This window comes from Watersipora subatra, chromosome 1, assembly GCF_963576615.1.
Source record: "Watersipora subatra chromosome 1, tzWatSuba1.1, whole genome shotgun sequence".
Taxonomy (NCBI): Eukaryota; Metazoa; Bryozoa; class Gymnolaemata; order Cheilostomatida; family Watersiporidae; genus Watersipora; species Watersipora subatra.
Genome location: NC_088708.1, coordinates 28,911,127 through 28,936,193, shown reverse-complemented (window position 1 = coordinate 28,936,193; position 25,067 = coordinate 28,911,127). Strand labels below are relative to the sequence as shown.

The window sequence follows — 25,067 nt, the reverse complement described above, 5'->3', positions numbered from 1 at the left end:
ATGCGTCTGATCGCCAAAGGAAAAGTTTGAGCGATAGACAATTTCGCCTGATACCGGTAGTCGAATAGTTTTCTCTTCCTAAAATTGAAATGAAGGTATTCACATATTTGATTGTGGTTACAATTGTTGTAATTGTTACCACTGCACAAGCATCAAAATATGCAAAAGAGGTCAATGACAAAGAGGCAGAAAAAATGAAAAACTGGGAAAGACGCAAAGATCCAAAAGTGAAAGAGGGAACCGATGACCAACTAGCATTTAAAAGCAGAAAAAGCATGATGATTTGGAAAAAGGGTAGTGAAAAACACAAGGTGAGATAAATAATTTAAGCAAATTATTAAAAAAAAGGTTATTGGCAGGTCTTAATCGTAAAACCTTTTTAATGTGTACACACAATCGTGTTGCGTTCATCTTGTATAATGTACGTAGTTTAAAAGTTGATTTAAGGATGATGATAAGTTAATACTATGTAATTGTTAGCAGCAGGACGCATATGTAAGAATTGGGCCTCATTTTTAGTCACCCTATTCAGCGTCATTAAAGTTGCTCATATATACATGTAGATATCTTCACATTCGAATAGCGCACCTTCAGTATACTCGATTTATAAGTTTGCTCAGCGGTAGTGTGGACAACTAACTAAACTATTGTGAAGACAATGCTATGCGTTTGTTACAGGACAACCAGCTCATGTTGAACTCCCTCAGGGATGATTTGCATCGTATTGACAAGGAGTTGATGCAATTAAAGTATGACAAATATGAGAATAAGGATCCTTATGGTGACATGGAAAGCGCTTTAGATGAAAAAGTTCATGGTACAAAGTTATGCTTTTATTGTAAAAGGTCATAATTATGAGCTTACAACTTTATGTTGCGTTGTTAATTATCTATCAACAGTTAATGGTTGTGTAAAAAACTTAGTCAGCTGAACAATTACTTTTGGTATTATCAGTTTTTATTTTGTCTGATGTTAAAAATGACAGATCAGGGTCAGTATTTATTCAAATTGTTTTGATAAAATACTAGGGCAAAGTATATTTATATATACTTAATTTATATTAATATATTTATTACAATTATGGCCAATTATGCGGATGCATCCATTGGCAAGATGGGCTATTCAAGTAAGTCTTGAACATCTTGATGTGAACGTTTACATAGTTAGCTTAAATAAGTTAGGGTTAGCTAGGATATATTCTATGCATCCATGTCTATGTAAATAAAGGCTACACCACTGTCTCTGCTCTGTTTTAGCTCTTTTGGTAAAATATGATATCGCTGGAGTTAAGGGACTTTCTCCTTTGGATTCTAAGACAAGCAACAAAGTTAAAGATCACATTAGAAATGATGACAGACTAGATAACCTTTTTCACAAGGCCAAGAAAATGGGATATACCGGTAGGATGTAGTGCATAGTTAAAGTGTGTAATGGCTTCATTGATAACATCAAAAAATGACATTTCCGTGATACTGAAAATAACTGTCAGAAATATAAATTGTTGATAGTTCATTTGTTGAAATGAAAAACAAATAAAAAGTAATTGTGGCATTTAATGCAATTAAAAATGAATAACCTGACAAAAACAATAGATGGAACATCATGCGAAATGTATTTGAAGTTTTTATTTTTCTAGTTATGTTAAAGATAAATATGTTCAAATATTGTATCTATGATAGGTTCAAATATTGTATCTATGATAGGTTCAAATATTGTATCTATGATAGGTTCTAATATTGTATCTATGATAGGTTCAAATATTGTATCTATGATAGGTTCAAATATTTGATTTGAACCTAACCTATGCATTGATTTTTGTGGGTTGTTTTTTTAAAAATGAGTTCTGGTTCTCCAGTATAACAAGTAGCGAATTTTAATAAATGCCTATTGGCGTGTAAACAAACTACTCAACAATATGATTGGTTGTTTAGTTTTGGTTAGTGTAGATTGATTGGCCCCCTAATGTTTCAGCTGATGAGCTTCAGGATCTAAAAACTGAGATTGACCATCATCGTAGAAAAATGGCAGAATTGGATGCTCTTGTTGGAAAATATTCTGCCCTAGAGGAGAGAGGTAGGTAATGCATATTAACAGAGTTAAATGAGTTGTTCTAAACTATTCATGCTGGACATGGAAACTTTCAACCATGTTATTATCATAAGGATTAGAAGGCTGGTTCAGGTTTGTTGCTTTTCATTGTTTTGGATCAGCTGTCCATATTCACTTGTACTCAAAACATTTTGCTTCAAAAACACCAGTCAGTTGATTGAGAAACTTAGTGAGGATCCATTTGATTATAGTAATGAGTCGGTGCTGCCGCAGCATTTTATATCTGCACTAGCTCAGCCGTAGACATGCAAGTTAGAGTTTTCAGTATACCACCTTCTAAAACTAGATGTGAGTGGTCATACTTAAACTGGTTGTAATGTAACTTTGTTCATGCCGCATGCATCTTAGTGAAAATATGGATTTTTCCACCCATTTCAACATGCTGGTGGCTTTGTTGAATTCAGGTAAGCACACTTGAATCAATAAAGTTAGCTACCACGCCGTGAAGCTTTATCATTGTTAACTCAGTCTGGAACTTCTAATAAGTTGATCCATTTTCAAACTGCCATCAACCTAAAAGTCCTATTCTATAGGTTTCAGTCAATATTAAACGCTAACAGTCTCCTTGAATCAACCCCGAAACCTTGTGAAGTGAGTTTCATCAAGTTTGAGGCACATTTCTTATGTAAAATACGATTTTTACACTGGATACACTTTTTTTACCAGTCTTAACAAGAACAAGTTTCGCTTTGATTTTTATGTCCATTCAATTCTGGCTAAAAATTCCTTCCTAGAATCAAGAAATTTTTGTAGTTTTGCAGTGTAAATGTCTGAGGATTTTTTTGAGTTGACTTCCACGCAGTTTTATTAGCTAATGAAGTGACAATGTCAAGTACTGTTTAGCAGAAGCCATTTAAATTTAGGTACAGGTTTGTAACATCAAATTCTATCATATCTGCTACCATTAGAATGAACATGTAATTGGACAATTGATAGTGTGATTCTACTAATTTTTATTGCAATAATATTTCGGTAGTTTAAAGCCATAAATTGCTTGGCATTCAGTAAAGCAAAATATATTCAAAACCGAATTTAACCTAGTACTTTAGAAGAAGGCATGAGCCGACTATCTGGCAGTGAAAGGGTTAATAACCAGGAATATTTAATGCTGTACGGCAGCAACCTCAAACTTTTGATGTTGGCGTACAGAATGGACAGTTAGTGGGGATAGATGATTAGAACATTTGATACTAAATTGAGGCTGTTTATAGGCCCGGTTCAATGTTATGATAAGAATCATTACCTCCTGATCTTCATTATCAAAACTCGATATCAAGTGTCCTACACTATGTCCTAGTGAGTCTCACAAATGTTTCTTCAATTAGCATGGGGTGCTGGATTATGCGGTATAGAAAGTGTGCTAGTTATAGAGAGCACCATACTACATGTATAAGCAATGCGGATTCGCTATTTTATCGAAGGAATAGTTGCTGGCATGATTTTATCTATACAGTCAAATAGAGATCATTGCTGTAAAATTATGTTGAAATATTTAATTTGCTTATATTATGCATATTATATACCAGTCATATCATTTTCTGTAACAGCTACTGTAGTTTTCTTTTGTAACCAAGGTGCTGAATTCTAGCTATGTCAGATGTAAATTACCAATAATTTAATATATTAACTCCATTTAAACAGTTTTGTATGCAGGTTTACTAGTCACAGAATTCTGTTTACTTACTGTCTTGTAATGAAAGTTAGCTTACGAACTAAGGAACTGTCTAACATGTTGTTCTCTTGATTTATTGCTATTTGATTTAAAATTTCAGCAGCCATCCTTTTTGAGGTTAATTATATTACAAATTTTAGTAATGATCGATTTGTGTGGTTTTGGTCTTAAATGCAAATCAGATATCATTCATGGTTCTTGAACTCTTTTAGGATACCACCATTTACATTAATTGCAAAATCTAATCAAAACCAGTTTTGTGAAGATTTAACATGGTAAAAAAGGCATCATAGTTTTACCTGGTTCCAGTCATGAAATGGTGCTATAAAGGACCAATTTTTGAAGCATGGAAACGCAGTGATCAGTGCTCCCGCTTGCTCTCCATACGCTCTTCAGATAGTATCTGTATCAGCCTTTCATTGCGCTGCTACAGGATGTAGAGGATATGAGGAAATGGCGGCTTATGCTAATAAGGTGTTTTCTACCTTGCTTCCCAGCATGGTGACAGAAATTTGGGAACCATTTGCTGCCATAAATACTTTCTAAGTATACTCTAGTAGTTTTCATATGCATATTAAATTGTTTTAAATTATTATGGTATTATCCATAAAAACATTTTACACATGAATGCTAGGCAAGAAGGAATAAACATAGTAGATCAATTTTATCCTATCGGTTAAGGAACAGCCCACGGTTGAAGTGCCTTTTAAAGAACCTTGTGCATGTAGAACGCTTAACTTTTACCATAATTCTATTGAGGAGCCTGCTGTTGGCTTGACAAAATTAATCAGTCAAATTTACCATTGAGCTTTGAGAGCCTGCATTCATGGCTAGCTTTTTGCATTAGACATTAAGATTTGTTGGGCATTCTCTAACAGACAGTTTTCTTAACAGAAAATTGTTTTGCCCGATCGATGATTCATGACTTTTTTAATACCAATCTGTGATTAACTACGTTCATATCTATAGAATGCCGTATAATTAAATGTATCATATAAATTATCATATAAAGTACTTTCATATCTAACTTGTTGAAGAGTATCAGAATCTATGGGAGGCAAAACATTTGACCAGATTATGTGTACCGTTCACTGAGCAACACATTTCTGCATTAGCACTTAATATTCTTACATGAACCATGATTACACTGATAGTTTCTAAATGAAATGCAACAGTTCATAATAATGCCAAAAGCCTCGATTATTCAGATATAAAAGGTAGTTTTTGTTTATTAAATTTTCAGTTGATACTGTATCAACTAAGCATTTTTTTATTTGTTCAGACTGTAGATATTCTGGTAATATAAACTGATGTATTATTGTTTTATATAAATAGCCAAGATTGAGGCAAACCTCGTATCAAAGAAGGAAGGATTCACAGTTGAAAGTAAGGAACTGAAAGAGCTCAAGAAACGCATCAAGGTGATTTGATGTATACATGAACTTGTTTGAGGTCTGCAAATAAAATAGGAAGACTAGTCTAGCATCAAAGGAAGGGCTCCTGGAGCTTCTTCTTGGTTTGGATATGATATAGCGATCTCTTGGGATTACCAGCTGAACTGCAGAGTAGTGTGCTTGCAGTTACATACATGTACTATACAAGCTTTCAGGAAATCTGAAAGTTAGTTTATGTACTGCAGGACAAAAAACTAAATTTTCCCTTGAACTTAAATTGTTGACAAAATTTAGTATGATGTTATGATAGGACTCAGGTGTGATGCTATGGTAGAGCTTAACCCTGTGCTACTGTGCCACAAATTTTCACACCAAAAAATGACATTTGGTTTTGGATCTTGCTCTGTTATTACTTGGTTTATCTAGCTGAAATTAACAGCATACCATTAGACCCCTTTCAAGAACAGAATATGGCCAATAGTACCTGTTTTGGGTGACCTTATAACAAACCAGATGATGCCGAATACAAACAGCTTGTTTTTTAAACAAAAATATAACTGTCTGGGCTCTAGTTAATATTGCATAAATGCGAGACGTTTTATTTTGCCGTTAGAATTGTTGAAATAACGTGAAAGCAGTTTGGAAAAGCTAGAATAAATTAATGCAGAGTTATATAACGTAATATGAATGTGAAACAAACCATAAGTGGAGCTCTGAAAAGCGTAAGATCGACTAACAAATAAATTTGTATCATACAAAATATAATTGTCGATAGCAAAAACTTGCTAAAGTTAAGGAAATGAGTACTCCCACAAAAAAGGTTTCGAATTTAAATTAAAAGATATTGTAACAACATTAGACATCGAACATCATGCAAAAACAAGTCTTATTTATAGAAACGAACAATTTCGGATCATTCGCTTTTCCAAACATCATTTTCACTATTGGTGAGAAAAGCAATTACTAAGCAATATAGCGTTTCCTTCCAATATTTCATAGATGCATAGAGGTTTATAGCGTGTTGGAACTTGAGTTAAGGGAGTTGTCATGATGTTTTGAAAGTGTTAATAAATATTTAACAGATGTTTGCAACATTGCAGTCGAATGCGTGATATTTTGCCGTTATCTATTTCTTTTACCACTATTAATTAAATACTCGTTTTACCACTATTAATTAAATACTCATTTTACCACTATTAATTAAATAATCGTTTTACCACTATTAATTAAATACTTGTCCCAACTGTCCAAAACGGCTTCATAAGCAATTTAAATATATTTCTACTCTAAATATATCGGGTTTGTAAATATTTTGTAAACATACATGTATTGTGCTCATTCACCGGTCGTTAGATTTCATCAATTCTGAGCCATTGCAGATTCACAGAAATGGTAAAATGGCACTCAGGTCTCGTAAGCGTTTGTCCAGAAATGTGAAAATGGTACCCAAAGGGTTAAGAACATGTATGATGCTATGGTAAAACTGGAGATTCTGAAGGCCTTTGGGAAGGTTCCGTTAAAATAGTAGAACAACATCTGTATTTGATGTACAATCCAGATCAACATGTATAATCCAGAGCCAGGATAGAGTAATGTATAGGTTATTCTGCATATCTAATCTGTTTACTGACGCATGTACAGATGAGGCAGCAGTGATTAATCAGTGTAGACACATTTGCAGGAAAAGGAGGAGGAATTGAGTAAAAGCATGAGTCGACTTGGTCTCCTCTCTGATAATGTTGCTTTGAGTAAAGATGCCAAGTTCACTCAAGACAAAGTTCTCAGGCTGTGGGCCGAGATTTTAAATTCTAATTTCACTGAGGAGGAACAAGTGTCTTTGAAGGTCAGCACAGAAATGATGACTTTGTAAATAAATGTTCCATTTCATAGCAGCATTTCTTTTACTGTTCCCTTTCAAGTTTACATAATACCCTACAGGATGAAATTACATGTATTTGCGGAGTTAAATTTCGCCAAAATTTTCTTTAAAGCATATTCGCGGAGGAACACATTCGCGAATAAATTAATCCGTGAAAGCAGCTAGCAATAGAGTAAAACCTTCATGTACGCATACCACGTGTTTAGTTTTCTGTTTAGCTAAGAATTTTATGTCGATCATGCTAAGCTATAAATTTTGGCTGCATCCAGAGGTTTTCATTAATGTTCATCGATTTGGAGGCCTTTGGTGAACCATCAACTTGTGGTAAGTTATGAGCTTTTTCAACGTAAAGAACTGCAGGAGATTTTTTTTCGATGATGATGCCATGCCGAATTCTGAATAACTTGTGACAACCTTGAAAATTTTTGTAAAGAAGTGTGATACATTGGCTATGGGTTTAACTCAAAGCCCCAGCGAAGATTTTAAAAGAGTTTGGAACTCAACTACGTTTAGTATTTATGCCTAGCAGCTAGTTTTTAATTTGAGGTAGTAGTTATTCTCCCTTGTATTAAAAATAAAACTAATTATTCGCGGATTTTAATAATTTGCGGATTTGACTGTACGCAAACTCACGAATTATTAAACCCATGGAATATTTTCATCCTGTAGAGTAATCTAATTGTAAAGATTGTAATCTTTTTGCGGAATTAACTGAATGACCTGTACTTTGGTGGATTAGCCCAGTTCTTTACCATCAATTTACAATAGTTGCTAAAGTAGGAAGTGCTGAAACAGTAACACGTGTAAAGATCATATACTCTAATCGTGCCACCAATCGCAATGTATCAAATTGTTGGCGATTGAATATCAAAGGTGCCCTATGTTGGTGAATAAATGTTAACCTATGTTTGCCAATTTGTAATTTCAACAGGAAGAGTTGATGCACTTGGAAAACAAGCTTAAAAAACGAGACAAACTGAGAAGCGACGCAGACGCGCTCAACCAGCACCATCAGAATCAGGGCCATACATTTGATGACTCAAAGATGGAAAAGTTCATGGAGAAAAAAGAGAAAATCAAGGAGAAATCGGAGTACATTGACAAGCATGTAAGACACTCTTTGGCTTTACTACGGTCAATTATAATTTTGTGATTAATAATGACTAGCACATGAAGTTTTTTCCTAGTAAATGATACATAAACATGCGTATTACTCTAAAACAAACGAAGAAAACACTTTCTGTTTCATTTATTAAAGCAATATCAGTTGGAACACGAATCCTAAAATAGCATAAGCTACTCTGGATGGCTGAAAAAGTACCATTAGCAGTTTGAACTAAAAATTATCTTATTCTTATGGAATTCTTAGGATTATGACAACCTGGCTATGACAAAAGATTTATTGACAAAAATATTGCAGTCAAGCGTCATTTATCAGCAAGGTGATAAAGGTGCGCCTTCCAAAAAAAGCGCATGTGAAATAGCAATTGCGCAGGTTGTATTTAAAGCAGCAAACGGTATTACGCGTTTGTATAGTTCTTATGGAATCCTTTTTATACATCTTGTTTTTATCATGATTGCGTTGCGCGCTGTAGATATGATAAGGATTTATTGAATCCATTTGTATCGTTGCTCGATGGTCAATGCACTAACAATGTCCTTGTTTGTATTTATTCAATGAGATATCATTAGTATGACACAGTTCTTATACGATCAAAGCTAGTTTATTCAGTGTTTTCATAAAAACCTTGGTTTTTTCCAACCCTGCCAAAAACCTTTGAAACACTGTATTTCAAGTAGGATACAAAAAACATTAAAAAGATAAAGATCAAGTTAATTTAAACTATATCAAATGTACGTCTTAGAGTAAGTTATGACGCACTATCTGCAATATTTCTCACTACCTCTGAACCTATGCATTGCTGAGCCTAGCATTTCTGTATAGGGAAGTAACGGCAAAAATCTCTTGTTTTGTTACTGTTGACTGTTTGTTACTTTATTTATTTTTCAAATGTAGTGTGGGTTTTTACATTTGGCTGTTCTCATAATTTTATATGAGAACATTATATAAAATAGCATTTTTTAAAGCTATCCGTAATTGCTTGAGGTATTTGTCATTGCTTTTGGGCCCAAAAACAAATTAATCGGATTTTTTTCTTATAAGAATATTTGCTTTGACATATAAATCAAATAGTGGAACAGATAATCTTTGTATGTTCAGGTTTGCTGGTATTTAAAAGCTGACCAAGTACCTTCAAATTCTTTTGTAGGTGAACAAATATGTCAAAAGTATCAATTCTCGGATTGCAGAAAGACGTCATTCTGAGCTATGATCATCTGTTGATATACCAAGAAATATCTTGCGTTATAAAAAATCTGCGGTTTGTCTTCACTTGTTAGCATGTGTGCGTACTTCCTAAGACCGAATCTTCTCATATTTTTCATTCAGTGGCATATTGGTAGTTTTCATGCTATTTTGTTGCTTTGTTAAATTCTACAGTGAGAGGCTGATCATCAGCGTTCACATTCCATTATCTATGCAATCCTTTTTACATACAGTGAATCTCTTTAAGGATTATAGGCAAGCACAATCAGTGGATAATATTGCCTCATTTACATAATGTGACAGCTGACAAACGTCATTATTAGAATTTATATTTTTTGTAATCAAATACTTGTAATGGTTTTTTGTGATATTTTGTTGATAATTTTCAATAAAATAATTGGTTAAAAAAATGCTATTTACCGTATTTTCCTTAGTAATGCAAGGAGCCAAAGTAGTGTAAAACTGCTACAAGTGTGAAGGTTGTGTTACTATCCAAGAATGTAGCAACAATAATCCTTAATGCTTAGCACTTCCATTGGCTGCATTTTACCTGTCAGTTCCATCACCCCTTGCAGACGATGCTAGAGATCTCTTAAAATACCTTTCATTAGCTTATATATACTGCAGAATGTGACTCATAGAACAACGCATCAAGTGCAATGGCATGATGTAGTCTTCGTTTTAGAGTTGAATACATTAATGAAATGAATATTATGCCTTGAAAGTAACACTGAGTTGAAAGAATGTAAGTATATACGTTCAGATTTGTACAGCTATAAGTAGAAGCACACGAGTTGGTTACACATCTAGGTTACAACGCATAGTTAGCATAGTGCATATATTGACATATATATATATATATATTGTATATACATCGATACATCATTTGACTAGAATGATAAACCAGGGCAGAGAATAAAAACGGATGTTGAACGATAAGGACTCATTAGTCCAAATTCTGTAAATATGTATTTTAATTATTATACATCCCTACATCATAGGTACCTATCAACATTTGAACAGCTCTAGCGAGAATCGCGGTATTGTAGAAACAAACTGATAGTCATAATGCGCCAAGGTCCCTATGAATGAAGTGAATGGACAAACAACAAAACTCAATGTGGGAAGGAAAATGCTATTAAGACAGAAATTGCACGTGTTTTAAAGAGTGTTTTAAAGAGTGTTTGAAATTGCATCTCTAGTTTAAAATTTTAACAAGCTATGACATCATTGTCTAAACCCTCATAATCGTAAACTCATGAAGCATCGTGTTGCATATACTCAAGTCCCAAAATAATTCTAAACAGGAGCATCGTAACTCGTGGACGCAAGGCTAAAATAATTAGCGCCGCCATGGTGTATCCGGTATACAAAAACTTATCTGATCACTATGCCGTTCTAGCTCAGTAGTAGAGCGACCGGATAGGAAACTTGTCGATGCATTTGTCGTGAGTTCAAATCCATCAAAATGCGGAATTTAAATGTCAATTATAGCCGGAATGCAGACAGATGACATACTTTGTAAAATATATATATACATGGATATAGATAGCAATAATATATGTGCGTGTTCCTATTCTTGAGAGATCCTTCATCACATATATTTTCTAAGGCAAGCCACTTGTTTCAAACAGAAATATAAAAATAAAAGATGACTATGAGCATGCTGTGAATATATATATGATACTAGCCGAATGTCCGGTGTTGCACAGGTATTAAAAAGCAGCTTATAAATAGTAGCAGGTAGTGTAGTTGCCTGCCATTTGCCATTAGCCTGGCACATCACGCGGACTTAATTGAGTACACTATTATCCATGTCGCTAAACTCACTATGAGAGCTGTGAAAGCAAGCTTAGCGTGTTGCGGAATCCAGAGTGCTATGCACATTTTAGCCCACATAACGACTCATATCGCCTGATGGATCATTGCATCTTGTGTAGCTCAGATGGTAAAGATATCGCCTGATTATTGGAAGTTCCAAGATCAAACCCAGCATGAACTGAATCTTTCCTTCCTAGTTTTTAAAAGCTATACCTGGACACACCAAACAACAGACTTTTAAGATTTATATATAATGTATAGATATGTGTAATTAAAAACAATAGCTCATTCTTCAGACACTGGAAATTTACAAAGTTGTAATCTTGTAAAACTTTGACTACTAACTGTATGTTTCTGTTCATTCAGTAATAAACATAAATATGTAGGTTTCCATAGTGACAGCATCTTTCTAGCTAGAAAGCTAGCATCGTCCTTTATTCCTTGTGAGAGCAGAATTGGTCTCTGAGAGTTGAGAAAGTAGTTTATACAAATGTTAAGGTCCGTCACTTAACTGCAAAGTTCTTCAGTATGACATCCGGTTCAAAATAATTTTAACACGCTTGTTTAGCCGACATACAAGATTTGGTTGTTTTAGAGGGATTGGACTAAAATAGAACAAATTTTTGTCATGATGCTGATCCAATAAATACGTGTTAAATTGAGGTAAACATGTATAATAAAGTTTGACTATCTGTATTCCAGAAAAGGAAACTTGAGAAATCATTTGTGTATAATCCCAAATCAACTGGTGAGTAGTATTACTAGAGTGCTAGTACTAGTGAGTACTATTATTAGTGAGTGATAGCACTAGTGAGTACTATTAATAGTGCAGCCTATTACTAGTAAGTACTGTACTAATATTAGCGAGTACATGTACTAGCACTTGTTAAAGTCAATCATGTCAAGTCATGATGAAGCACAGAACATAATCAATTCTGATAATAGAATGATTATTGGACCATTCCATCAAGTTTCATCAAAGTGTTAACTGGCTCATCACAGAATGTTTCAAAACTAGTACCATCTTGAAGAGCATGTCAAGTTTGGTACAAATCCAAGTTTTCAGGTTCCTACGTGGAAACGGTCCTTGGATAAGGCCCTTCAGAGTTGCTCGATGGGGGAGACAACTCAGTTTTTTTATTTTTTGGTTATTTGGGGGTTCAATATCTCAGAAACTATTTCAATGATGCCATTTATTTTTTCAGATTTATTATTCCTACATATATAGTACAAGTTTCTAAAATTTACTCACCTTCTAGAGGCTCTTGCTGGAGGTCAGAGGTTGTCAAAGTAGGTCACCGGAGCATATTCAAAGCTAAAAATACGAAATCGAGCTATTTTTAAACACTCATATTTGAATGATAAAGGTACAAAAGCCAGAAAGTAAATGCTTTTTTATAACTTTTGGTGTCTCTCAAATTGATAAAACTTAAATTTGCAAAAAGAATGCTGATTAACTAGCCGCAATGGCCAATTTTCAAAATGGCCGCCGATGCCATCGGGTAAATTGCGCCGCTTTACTGGCTGGATTTGGTGATGTTCGCACAAAAAATATGGTCAACAAAACATGTGTCCTAAATAATTCATATGTGCTGATTTTAATTCTGGCATTATTATTCTTGCTTTCCTGCTGTAAACCAGTCTATTTCGCGATTAACAATTGACTATTTTACGTAGTAAAATTCAGTTGCCGACATAGTAATCGTATTAAAAAATCCAATATGGTTATGTATTTCAATAAAAGAGCTTGTAAACTAACAGTCTCATGTGTTGCTTGTTTTAGTTCTTTTTGTAATATGTTTGTCCTTACTGAATCATATATAAATTGATAATGTACAGTCAAACATAGATAACTCGAACTTCACGGGACCGAGCAAAATTGTTCGAGTTATCAGAGCGTTCAAGTTATCAGAGCACTGTCACAAGCCCATGTATTTATTTATTTATTAGTAGATACATGTACATATACAAACTATAATTTAAATCAAAAGCATAAATGGCTTGTTTCAAATTAAATGCTTCTAATGTAAAGTTTAAAACTTTTTTATCAAATAGTATAAAGATTTTTCTATCACTTGAGATTGGTTTGTTGTTTGAGGTGATGTTATTGCCAGAACATTTTTTAGATTAAAATTGGCAGAACTTGATCGTTGTTGAAATGCTCAGAAGAAAAGACATCTTTTTCTTTTGAGAGTTTTAACCAAGATCAATTTTGCCGATTTTTCTTGAAGGTTACTTCACTTTTCCTTGCTTTCGAAGGACCATCGCTAAGCGGATGTTTGGTAAAAATCAAATATCATCAAACCTTTAGAAAAGTCGTTGACAAAAATATTTTGCTGATGGTGGTAATAACGACGCCTATGAATTACGAAAAGTTGAGGTTTACCTCTATGGCTAAGAATAAAGGGATTTTCTAAAGCGATAACAACCGTTTCGGTAGCCGCTGGGCAAAAAACTGTTCGAGTTAACAGAGTTGAGGTCGAGTTATCTAAAGCAATTTATCATTACGTGGGAACGGACCAAAGAAACCATTCGAGTTAATCATGTGTTCGAGCTATCCAAGGGTGAGTTATCCATGTTTGACTGTACTTGGTTTATCAGTCTTTCCTGGATTTCTTGATCAAGTTTGTAGTCACGGTGGCGATTAGTTGTCTGTAAAATGGCTGGCATGAGCACAAGTTGAATAGGAACATACAGTTCATCTGGTCTGATAGAATATTTGAATACAACTGAAGGACCTTTTGGGTGAAGATAACTGATTTTTCAAGTCCTGCTCGTTCATGTTTATTTCAAGAACTGATCCAACATACCAATCGTTGTCATATTTGTAGGCCAGTATATCATACTGCTTCACGGTAGTCATATCTAAATGAACTTGCGGTGGCGCAGTGTTTGCTCTGGCTGCAACATTACAACATGAACATGGGTACTGAACTGTGATAGAGACATCGCCACCTGATGTCCGACGGCCAATAAGGCTAGCAGCCCTTGCTTCAAAACAATGAGGACTCCGTGAACCAGCCACAGAAATAGCACAGTCTATGATTTTTTTCTCTTGAAGTGTACGGTATTTAGCGATGTCCACATTGTCATACCATAAAATCAGTACAGACTTTATATTCTCCATGGAGTAACTATAGAGTTCTTTAGGTTTTGTGATGAAATCAGCAGAAGTGCGTTGCAGACTCGTTCTACGGGCCTGATACTTTATAACAGCCCCTATGCCGTCACATGCAGACTTGCCATGAGAGGTTGCAAAGTAATGCCATTTGGTAGGAATCCCTAAGTCTAGTGTGTGATGCATCAGGTTGCAGAAGCTCTGATATGATTTATACTGCCCAGTGCAGCCGTCTGTAAAGTAGTGTACCATATCAATCTCTGGTATCATCGATCTCAGTCTAGGTATAAAGTCTCTCATCATTGTGTATACAGCAAGATGGTCATGCTGCATATGATCACTGATATAGCAATAGGATATATGGAAGAGTTTACTTACAGAGGAATTATAATACACCATTATCGGGTGCAGTGTTGCTTCGTTCTTAGTTCAGGATGCCAATCAATCATTTCATTGGAACAATCATTATTGATCATACCATAACAATCATATTGATGCCAATATTGGCATCAATATATTCAAAAATAGAAGTAAAAGTTTACTTGTCAATGTACACCCTACAGTTTACTGAGAAGTAATAGTAGAATTTTTTATCGTAGTACAGCTGATAAACATTGTTACTGTGTATTGGATGATGAGAGCTAGAAATTTTATGGAATGAAAGTATGTCTTCCCGCTTTGGTGTATTTATGTTGAGTGAACTGAAAACTCAATTACTAAAAGCAGTATTTTTAATTTAATTGTGTTATACATATTACTCATTTGCCTTTCCGATTTTGATCAAACTATTCATATTAGTTCATGCTGGAATTATGCACATCCAGATTCGAGATTGCCCGCTTGGCTGTCCGACAGAGCCTGCATTGATAAGCTATGGTTGGCGTTTTAGTATACGTTTTTTAGCATATATTCTAGGGACTATGATATATGACAGAATTCATAGTACCTAGGATATGAATCTAGGTTAAAATTGTGTTGTGACTAGAATCAACAATAAATAATTACTCAAGACAGTTAAGGCCACACATTTGTAGAAGTGAACATCAGCATCACACAATGCTACACAGAGACAAATCTCAAGTGATGGAGAAAAAAGGATGCTAGAGATACTCCAATGGTTCATCTATACAGGCTGGCCCTACCCCTATCACCATCATCCAGGATGAGTTTAACTTCATGGCATTAAAACCCATATCCAAGGTCATCGTAACTTACAGACTGCGATTACAACCTCAAAACTGCTAGCAATTTAGAAAACAGGCAAGCTAAACATCAGCGATGTATAAGAGCATCCATATCTTGCCATCACCTTCCTTCATCATAATATCATAATCTACCGACTATAAGAACTTGATGTCACAAATCACTGTGGTGTGACACCCCTTAGTAACATTCTATTTTTTGTGTAAGTTAGCTCATAAAGTTCATTTTAGTATTATATTTTTATTTGCTGTGCTTCTGTTGATTTTTACTTAATAAAAATAGGCATTAGTTCCTCCCCCAGTTTGCCTTGTCTCTTTGCATAGGTATCCAGCATACAAATGCTCATGTGGTTGATAATCATAAAAGTTGGACAACATCAATTAGCAGTTGATATTTGTTATGCTAATACACTCAGTTACCTTGGACAGTTACTACTTGCACCCTTTAATGGCTTTAATTGAGTCTTACATACACAAAATGAGCACTCAAAATATTGTATCAATTTTATTGAAACGCAAAAAAGTAATCTATTGTTTTAGATATCAATATTCTGCTTTAAGTGAGTGCGACTCACAACTCTGTAACAACGTGTCCGTAAACGATCTTTAAAAAATACATATGACAATCTGCTACATATACATGTTTGAAGCAGATTGTCCCACGAATTTTTATGGCAATTGTGGCAGATTCATATCCTAGGTATTATGAATTCTGCCATATATCATATGGCAATATCAATATGAACACGTTTGGCAATATGAACACATTTTGTACCCTAAAATGATATGGACAGTCGAATTCAAGTTCTACCACTGCTATTATACAGTCCAGCAACATATTGTTTGTCGTTAGATTAATAAAATTATGCACATCGTGAACCTTTCCCAGCAACAGCATGTCGTGTTGTAGGTGACCGGCAACCTTCCTTTTCGGTACCGTCGCATAACTTCATCTAACTTTCCGTGGAGGGAAGAACCAAGTCTGTTTTTCATAGACTGTTACCGCCCCTTAATGTAATCGTTCCCTAGCCAATCAATTATTATCAATTTGGCCAGCTATTCATACAAATTTTGTAACCCTCGATCATTAAACTTTGTGTGTTTTGTATCGGGCTTTGGGATAACGCCGTTAAAAAATTTGTGGCTCTAAACTTTCCCGCCATCAAAAGAGAAACTAAGTGGTTTTATTCAAGCTAACACTTTTTTTATTGCCGTTTGATCATGTTTTATATGCGATTGAGCAGTTTCATCAAGAGCTATGGTTCTTGAAAATACTGGGAAATACGTTCCAGAATATGAGCAAAAGGATCGTGATGGGTAAGATTTGTGCAAGCTGTTTGCAGACCTGCCAACCCAAGAGTGGGGCAATGCGTGAGATTTGGTTTTGGGGCAATTGATGTATCAATGATAGTATATATAAAATTGTGGAAATTGGGGCAAAAATCTCACGCATTTCCATTTTTTTATTTGGGGTGATTGCGTGAGTCTCACGCCCAATGCGTGAGAGTTGGCAGGTATGGCTGTTTACACGATAGGTTATAATTAGTCGAGTGAAGTTGAGTTGTATATGATGTATAGCATTATATTATAAAAATGGAACACTGGAAAAGGATTTGAGACAAGGTTTAGCATCCATGAAATAAATTCTGAGAGCCATTTCTAAGAAAATGTTGTCAAGTATCCGTTAACATCTTCCTACATAAACCAACCAGCTAAGGAACTCACTTTTAAGATCACAAAAACACTGATGTTTTGGAATAATCTTGTGCAACCTTTTAGTGATAGGGTCCTACTGTTATCATAATATTTTCATAATTGTTTTATGTTATCAGAACTGTCAGTAAGCACTTCATTGTCATAGATTGTTAAGTGCCAGTACTGCCAAAAATGAACTCAGTGTTAAATAATAAATGCTTGATATATGCGTGCTTACTGTTGTAATATCTGGTTTTCACCTTGACAGCACACAGAAGTATCGAAAGAGCAATGTGATGTAAATTATATTTTGGTAACATTGATTCATAGATATCGAACAAGATAGAAGTCATGGAGACAGTTTATTATTATACGTACTCACCATATTTATTAGCCTTTTCCATTGTTTTGAACTCAAAACGAATGAAACAATGAGGTTTCTAGAATCAATTTTATGGAGCCTATTTATGCACTAATACTTTAGCGATGATGGAGTGGACAAAAGATTGGAAGCAGCTATTATCAATGATGAAATAGACCTCAATCTTGGCTTTGAACGTTATAAAGAGCCCCAGGAAAGAATTGGTTGGCTTGTCAATTTCCACCCAGTAAGTATCGGTCAATAAAATTAGTCTGCTTCTAGAAAAACGCATGAATGTGTGTTGTAAGGAAAAGTTTAGGCTGTAGCTTAGTTGCCTGGGTTACAGAGAAAGTTGAATCATTTCTTAATGTGAGCTTGAGATTTGAGGCAATATTATTAAGCTGAGAGTACATATTCTTTAAATGGAATACACTAAATCATTTTGCTCCCAAAGTTGGCCAAACTGAGTTGAACCTCAGCTCAGACATCTTTCAACATCAGCCCAACATAGTTACATCCCTTCTTTTCTACAGTCTGATGTACAAGATGAAGAAAAACGGCTGGTCAGTGCTGTGGACTTCTACTTTATCGAAGAGGATGGTGATCGTTTTAAAGTAGGCTATTTCATTTAATTTCAATGATGGGAGTATTTGGTTTTCTGTCAGTTGACCAGTAATTTTTACTAGAGTGCACAGGCAGCACATTGATTTCATATATCCAGTTCACAAACGGAGGCCATGTTATTTTCTTCCTTGTAGGTGACTGTACCATACAAACCCTACTTCTATATCGCCTGTCAGGACAAATCTGAGAAGGAAGTGGGGGCATATCTTATGAAGAAGTTCTCTGGAAAGATTGCTAGCATTGAGTTTATTCAGAAAGAAGACCTTGACCTTGTAAGTTGATGCTATTAGTTCTTTCCATGGACTACTCCCTCTTAGTAGTGGTTTATTCTATGGACTCCTCTCCCTTAGTTTTAGTTCTTTCTATGGACTCCCCTCTTAACCTTAAATAAATGTGGAGAGAATTGCTAAAACTGCACTGGACCAGGCAAATGTTTCTTGAAATATTTTTACCTTGTCTATTCTGTTGTGTCCTTGTGTACCTGACCTAAAAAGGTTTGCTGGCATTCCTTTGGTATCGCTTTAGCACAACCATCTGATTGGACTGAAGCGAACATATGTCAAACTTCTCTTTCTTACTGTCGACAATTTAAGCAAGGTGAAGCGGGAGATCTTCTCTGCCGTCAAGAAGAATCAGGCAGCCCTGAAAAAGCAAGATGCCCTCGCAGAGGCCGCAGGGTATCACAGTTATTTATGCTTTGGTTCCATCAAATATTTCGTTGCCTTCACCACTTGCGAGAACAAGATGTGCATTTACAATTACCTGATCATATATACATATAAGGACAATAATGATACAATATAACAATAAAATGTACATATAATGATGCATGATCAAGTATTGCAAAAGGTTATTTGAAAAGTTTCATTAGAGAATTGTAACTATTTTGTTAAACATTCAAACCGAGCAGTTTTTAGAATTACTGGTTAAAAACAGTGGCGGAATGACTGCAATACAAAAAATTGTCTGCTCTTTTTTATTTTTGTGTAAGCTTAATAAGGAAGCAACATTTGATTCTATGCGTAGTAGTGTACAAATGATCACGATTCATGACTCTTCAATAAGCAGCTTCCTCAGTTTACTAATGAGCATTCGCTGAGCACTTGAACTAGTCACGGATTCGCTATTCTTCCACCTTCATTATTATTTCTTTAGCTACTGTAAGTTAGAAAGTGAATATTGTGGATCTACCTCAAGCATGAGGCTAGTATTTTTTGAAGTTTCAAGATTAGATCCTGACACACAGGATTAGCACACACAAAGCACAGGCTATTAAAAGTGCAACGTTTTATCTTCTTTCAACTACTGTAGTTGTCGTTACAGTTTTTAGGATGTAAAAAGGTTCCTAAACCTTTTTGCATACATGAGATCTTATATTTAATTTGCATATTTTAACATGAATTTGTGTTTTTAGGTCAATAACCGGTGCTGATGGGCGGGTAAAGAAGCGGCCAGTCTTTGATCTTATCGACAATATCATTGATATAAGGTGAGCCTGAGAACTTGCTCTGGTAGAACTCTGGTATCATTGATATAAGGTGAGCCTGAGAACTTGCTCTGGTAGAACTCTGGTATCATTGATGTAAGGTGAGCCTGAGAACTTGCTCTGTTAAAACTCTGGTATCATTGATTTAAGGTGAGTCTGAGAACTGCAACTCACTCTGTTAGAACTCTGGTGTCGTTATCATCTGTGTTCTTTGTGATGCCAGTTCTCTTAGCTCTACTTACATTGCAGAGAACATGATGTCTCTTACCACTGCCGTGTGTCCATAGACTTGAAGGTGAATGTTGGCCGTTGGTATGCTGTCAAGGGCAGAACCAGTTCACACGTACCCTCCATAACTATTCGAGAAGATCTGCTTGAGCGACCGGTGAGACTGTCTATTTCTTCACTGCTGTCTCACAAATTATGATATAAACTATTAGCCACTCGTTTTACGATATGTTGTGTTTGCAGCATTCTATGAACTCATCTATGTTCAGTTTGACATAATAGGCGATACATACTGTATAAAAAATACTCATAAAAACTGACCAATTTATAATTTTCTGCTTATTGGATGTATATTCAGATTAATATTTTTCAAAAGCTTCCAGATTGTTAGTTTGAAAAGTAAAAATATTTTAACTAAAATCAATAGCATCTGCTTAACGTCTACGACATCGAAAATAATAGTTTTATGTTTTAGGATGCGATTGTAATGGCATTTGACATCGAAACTACGAAACTCCCACTTAAGTTTCCAGATTCTGCTAGTGACCAGATCATGATGATATCATACATGATAGACGGACAGGTAACTTTCTTTCCTTATAAGTCGTATTTACAGTAATCTTTCATCGTATAAAGATTATATCCAGATGTGTTTGGGTTTCTGAAGTAAATTAGAATAAAAAACATCTACCTTACTTTCGTATTAGATTCAGTTTGCACTTTACCTATTTTAGTTTTATATTTATTTTTCAATCTTCAAGGGTTATTTAATAACAAACCGTGAGATCGTGTCTGAAGATATTGAAGACTTTGAATACACCCCGAAGCCTGAGTACGAGGGTCCTTTTATCATATTCAATGAACCCGATGAGTCGTCTCTCATTAGGAAGTTTATAGACCATATACTAGAGATCAAGCCTCATATTATCTCCACCTACAACGGGGACAGTTTCGACTGGTAAGCAAATCTCTTGCAGACAGGCATCTGTTTCCATTCAAAATCGTTGCTTCGCTGGCTGTGTGTTGTTTCAAAATGTATATGATAGACAGGATACTCACATATTTTCTTGGTTAAGAATCAAGATGAGTCTATGCTTGCAGTCTGTTGGCTTCAATTTGTCCGGATTCAATTGGTCTGATGTCAAAATTTACATATTCAGGCAACTAGTTGAAAGTTCTGTTGGCTGCACAAATTATGATTGTAACTATGAATGTCAGTATCTGTCTCTGATATTGGTGAATTTATACATGCTCTACAGGGTACTTACTATCTACCGTAGATGATAACCACATACTGCCAGTTATTTTCACATGTAACCAGTTACCATTAAGATGTAATCAGACAATATAAGTATATAACTAGTTGTTATCTACATATAATCAGTTGCTATCATCCATATGATGCTACAGAAGACGCTCCTACAACATAAATAATCCGTCCAATAACGTTTACGTTATATAGGTATGTAACATAAATGGGATTTTATGTTATACAGACAGTAAAGTACATGTAAATAGCCTAATCCGTTCCAAGATCAACCCAAACTCAACAAATTTAGTTTAATGACTGTACAGTAACTATGGTATTACTGGCTTGTATCGACAACTTTTCTCTTATAATTTTCACTTGGTTTGGGGTTCATAATTACAGTAATTTTACATCAAGCTGAGGGAAATGCACACATTCGATGTCAATTTAAATGGGTTTTGTCACATTTTTTTAGACAGAAAGGTCAATGCTGCAAAGAAAAAATATTTCATGTCTTAAAAAGAAAAAATATTGTTTATGTCTGAAATAAAGTAAAGTAAAAATAGATATTTACTCTAGTGATAGCGGTGTCTGTCTGTCCATTTTATATGCAATTTCTTATGTAGTACGAAGCAGAAACTACATAAATTCTTCATGTCAGTGAAATTTAGGTAAAAAGAGGTTTACGTTATAGAGAGCATCTACCGCAGTAACTATTGACACATGCTTCTCCTTTCATGACTAACAGGTTGTCAATCTCCCTGCTTTGCCAGGCCTTTTGTAGAGGCAAGAGCTGGATTCCATGGCATAGATTTATACCGAGAGACGGGCTTCAAGAAGGATTCTATGGGAGAATACAAGTCTAGGCCCATTGCCCATCTGGATTGCTACAAGTAAATTCTTATCCACCCTTAATACATGTATATTCACTCCTTTTATGTTGTCCCATACCTGGCTCTGTCAGACTGGACGTGTTGCAAAATGCATCCCTTCGAGTTAATCTGACAGTTCCAGAAGAACCCCTTAATAAGTGTTAGCATCACCCAAGGTAGCTTATAAAAAACTAGTCCTGGGGGTGTGTTTTTCTACTAGAAGATGAGAATACTACCAAGCATTGTCACCACATGACAGAAGCATGCCATTACTACTACTTGTGTTGTCCCATTCTGGTTATTGTGAATATTTATTAACATTCCGTATGGCTTATTGATTTGTTCGCTCATAGGCTATAAAACTATGAGTAAACAATTTCTCTGTAAAGCCGTGCTACTTCCGATCTGTGTTATCTTTACTGTCCTTTTTTATTAGAATTAAATAAAGTCACTCGAGTCTAGCACATCTGCAGCTAATAGCCTAATGCTTTTATTCCTTGTCAGATGGGTGAAGCGGGATAGCTACCTCCCCGTAGGAAGTCAAAATCTTAAAGCAGTAGCTAAAGCTAAGCTTAGATATGATCCGGTTGAGTTGGATCCAGAGGAAATGTGCAGGATGGCCAATGAGCAGGTAACTCCCCGATGTGTCACCATCTAACCATGTATTTTGATATCATTGCTTGGAATATGTTAGAACTTTCTACTACTCTATTCCTTGTTTCATATCGATATATGTATAAATATTTGCTCGGTGTTGCAGCCGCAGGTACTGGCGACATACTCTGTGTCTGACTCTGTTGCCACCTACTATATATACATGAAGTACGTGGATCCCTTTATCTTTGCTCTCTGCACCATCATTCCTCTTGAGCCAGATGAGGTACATAAAGTGTTACTCCGTGCATATTAAAAGGATATCTTCCATGACATATTGTTTTGGCAGACGCTACCTAGACATTTTCGTAAGAGCATTTGATTGTCATGAGAAAGTGCTTCATGGTAGCACGAGACAGTGTTTGATGATGTCATGAGACAGAATGTGATTGCGTCGTGGAAAAGTATTTAATGATGTCATAAAAAGTGTTTAATAGTGTTGTGAGAAAGTGCTTGGAGAGACCATGAGTACGGGCTTGATTGTGTCACGCAGCAATTTTTGATGATGTCATAAGAAAATGCTTGATGTTTAATGAGACAGCACTTGAAGATGTCATGAAAAAACGCTTGATGGTGTCATGAGAAAATGCTTGATGATGTCATGAAAAACCGCTTGATGGTGTCATGAGAAAGTGTTCGATGGTGTTGTGTGGAGAAGCTGCTTGCCGGACAGTGTCGTTAACAGCTGAAATTATAAATGAAACTACATTTCTGTCTACTTGTGTAATTTCTGTTTAGAGCTCAGGTGTCTTGTCACACTCATTCATAAATCAATTATACCCAACCCAACAAGTAGTTACAATCAGCCACCTTGGCCCACTCAACAAATAGTTACAATCAGCCACCTTGGCCCGCATAACATGTAGTTGCTTACTCATCAAGACTTGCGTTAAACATCTGAAGTCTTTATTTTTTAATGGAGCCTTCAATACATTTGTAATCATTAATTGAACCTGTATCATCTACTTTTGAGAACTTTCATGACTTACATGTAACAGAGTTTTGCCCTAGGTTCTACGCAAAGGCTCGGGGACGCTATGTGAGGCCCTGCTAATGGTACAAGCATACGACGCTAACATTATCTATCCTAACAAGCATGACTCTGAACTGAACAAGCTTACGGATGATGGACATGTGCTGGACAGTGAAACGTATGTTGGTGGCCATGTTGAGGCGATCGAGTCTGGGGTCTTCAGGTCTGACATACCTATGAAGTTCAGATTGGTGAGTCTGTTTGTATTATATACATTTAGTTCTATGGAAACTTGGAAGCAGTTGTATTAAAATAAATATATTTTTTCCTTTTGCAACTAAGAGAATTTGTGGCTTTCCAAAGTGCTTTCAGATTCCGATTTGAAAAGTGTCAAATGAGATATGGAAATGGACATGTTAAGCAACTTTAATCTGTCAAATGCATATACGCATTTCTAACAGCATCAGATCAGTATAAAACTGAATTAGGTAAGATTATTTGGTGCATAATTTGTGTAGAGAACATATTTCCAATGTGTACCATGCGCATGGATCTAGGTCTATGCGTTACCTTTATGACAGTTGCTGAAAGGTTACTGCCTAGTTTACAGGTATGTCAAGTGGTGTGAGGAAATGGCGTAAAAAATTACTCAACTGCAAATAATAATTGATAAATACGGTTGTTGTTCTCATTTGCATAACTTATTCATATAGTTTCATGCTTCAAAATTGGATATTTTTTATGTTTCAAGTTTAATAAAAGGAACTTGTACAACCTTACTAGACTTCATTTGAGTACCGTAAAATCACACCATGACATGGAGTACCGCGTAGATATGTACGGATTTACAAAGTTGAAAAATTTTGGATGTCGTATGTTGGAAATTATTTCTGATATTGAGATCAATACTCAATTTTTATGTCATTTATGAAAAAACTTGTATGCAGAAATGATTTACAAGTCCAGGTTTGATGTTCCTAGATCTCTATATAAATCAGATAACTTACTAGGTTTTAGATATAAAAGTTGTATAATATCCATCATTCTATTTTCTTTCTGACAATTTTCTACTCTGGTAGTTTCCAATAGGCTAAGTTGTAATTAGTGATTAACTTCTCCATTAAAGACATTGGTTCAAATTTAAACAAGGTAAACGTTTAAATTTGAAAGAGGTAAAACAACGCTGGTCTTATCAAGCTGGTAGGTATAGGCAAAGGAAAAACACATATTGTAAGTATTTTCGTTATCAACCGTTTGTTATTTATTGTTATTTTCTTTGTGGTTAATAATATACACCATAGTCTTTACTATAATGAGTGCGTTAGAAAAAAAATGCCTCGCATGGGAATCCAACTCAGATGTGCGGATCCCAGCCAAACACACTACCAACTGCCTCACTGGACC

At 35.3% G+C, this 25,067-nt stretch overlaps 2 protein-coding genes across 2 annotated transcripts in view; both read left to right on the top strand.

Annotated features, from left to right (window-relative positions):
- On the top strand, positions 1 to 9,790 carry LOC137408401 (alpha-2-macroglobulin receptor-associated protein-like). The gene is made up of 8 exons (XM_068094920.1): positions 1 to 311; positions 679 to 817; positions 1,257 to 1,400; positions 1,972 to 2,073; positions 5,117 to 5,202; positions 6,857 to 7,018; positions 7,986 to 8,162; positions 9,325 to 9,790. Exons 1-8 carry the CDS (start codon positions 90 to 92, stop codon positions 9,385 to 9,387), a joined length of 1,095 nt encoding a protein of 364 aa, XP_067951021.1. The 5' UTR covers positions 1 to 89; the 3' UTR covers positions 9,388 to 9,790.
- A 6,940-nt stretch (positions 9,791 to 16,730) lies between these two features.
- The window catches only part of LOC137385880 (DNA polymerase epsilon catalytic subunit A-like), a 67,278-nt gene continuing 58,941 nt past the window's right edge, over positions 16,731 to 25,067 (top strand). Inside the window, exons 1-13 of the mRNA XM_068072467.1 lie at positions 16,731 to 16,838; positions 17,701 to 17,824; positions 18,111 to 18,191; positions 18,336 to 18,473; positions 18,727 to 18,878; positions 19,616 to 19,690; positions 19,937 to 20,072; positions 20,391 to 20,498; positions 20,677 to 20,873; positions 21,938 to 22,057; positions 22,541 to 22,667; positions 22,797 to 22,916; positions 23,702 to 23,914. Of these exons, the coding sequence (XP_067928568.1) occupies positions 16,780 to 16,838; positions 17,701 to 17,824; positions 18,111 to 18,191; positions 18,336 to 18,473; positions 18,727 to 18,878; positions 19,616 to 19,690; positions 19,937 to 20,072; positions 20,391 to 20,498; positions 20,677 to 20,873; positions 21,938 to 22,057; positions 22,541 to 22,667; positions 22,797 to 22,916; positions 23,702 to 23,914 (1,650 nt within the window). The 5' untranslated portion in view covers positions 16,731 to 16,779. The remainder of the gene's footprint in view (positions 16,839 to 17,700; positions 17,825 to 18,110; positions 18,192 to 18,335; positions 18,474 to 18,726; positions 18,879 to 19,615; positions 19,691 to 19,936; positions 20,073 to 20,390; positions 20,499 to 20,676; positions 20,874 to 21,937; positions 22,058 to 22,540; positions 22,668 to 22,796; positions 22,917 to 23,701; positions 23,915 to 25,067) is intronic.

Excerpts from the sequence above, each read along its gene's own strand:
- LOC137408401 (XM_068094920.1), top strand. The coding sequence starts at position 90 with ATGAAGGTATTCACATATTTGATTGTGGTTACAATTGTTGTAATTGTT. Across the intron at positions 2,074-5,116 it reads TTCTGCCCTAGAGGAGAGAG|CCAAGATTGAGGCAAACCTC; the intron begins GTAGGTAATGCA and ends TTATATAAATAG. Across the intron at positions 5,203-6,856 it reads AGCTCAAGAAACGCATCAAG|GAAAAGGAGGAGGAATTGAG; the intron begins GTGATTTGATGT and ends ACACATTTGCAG.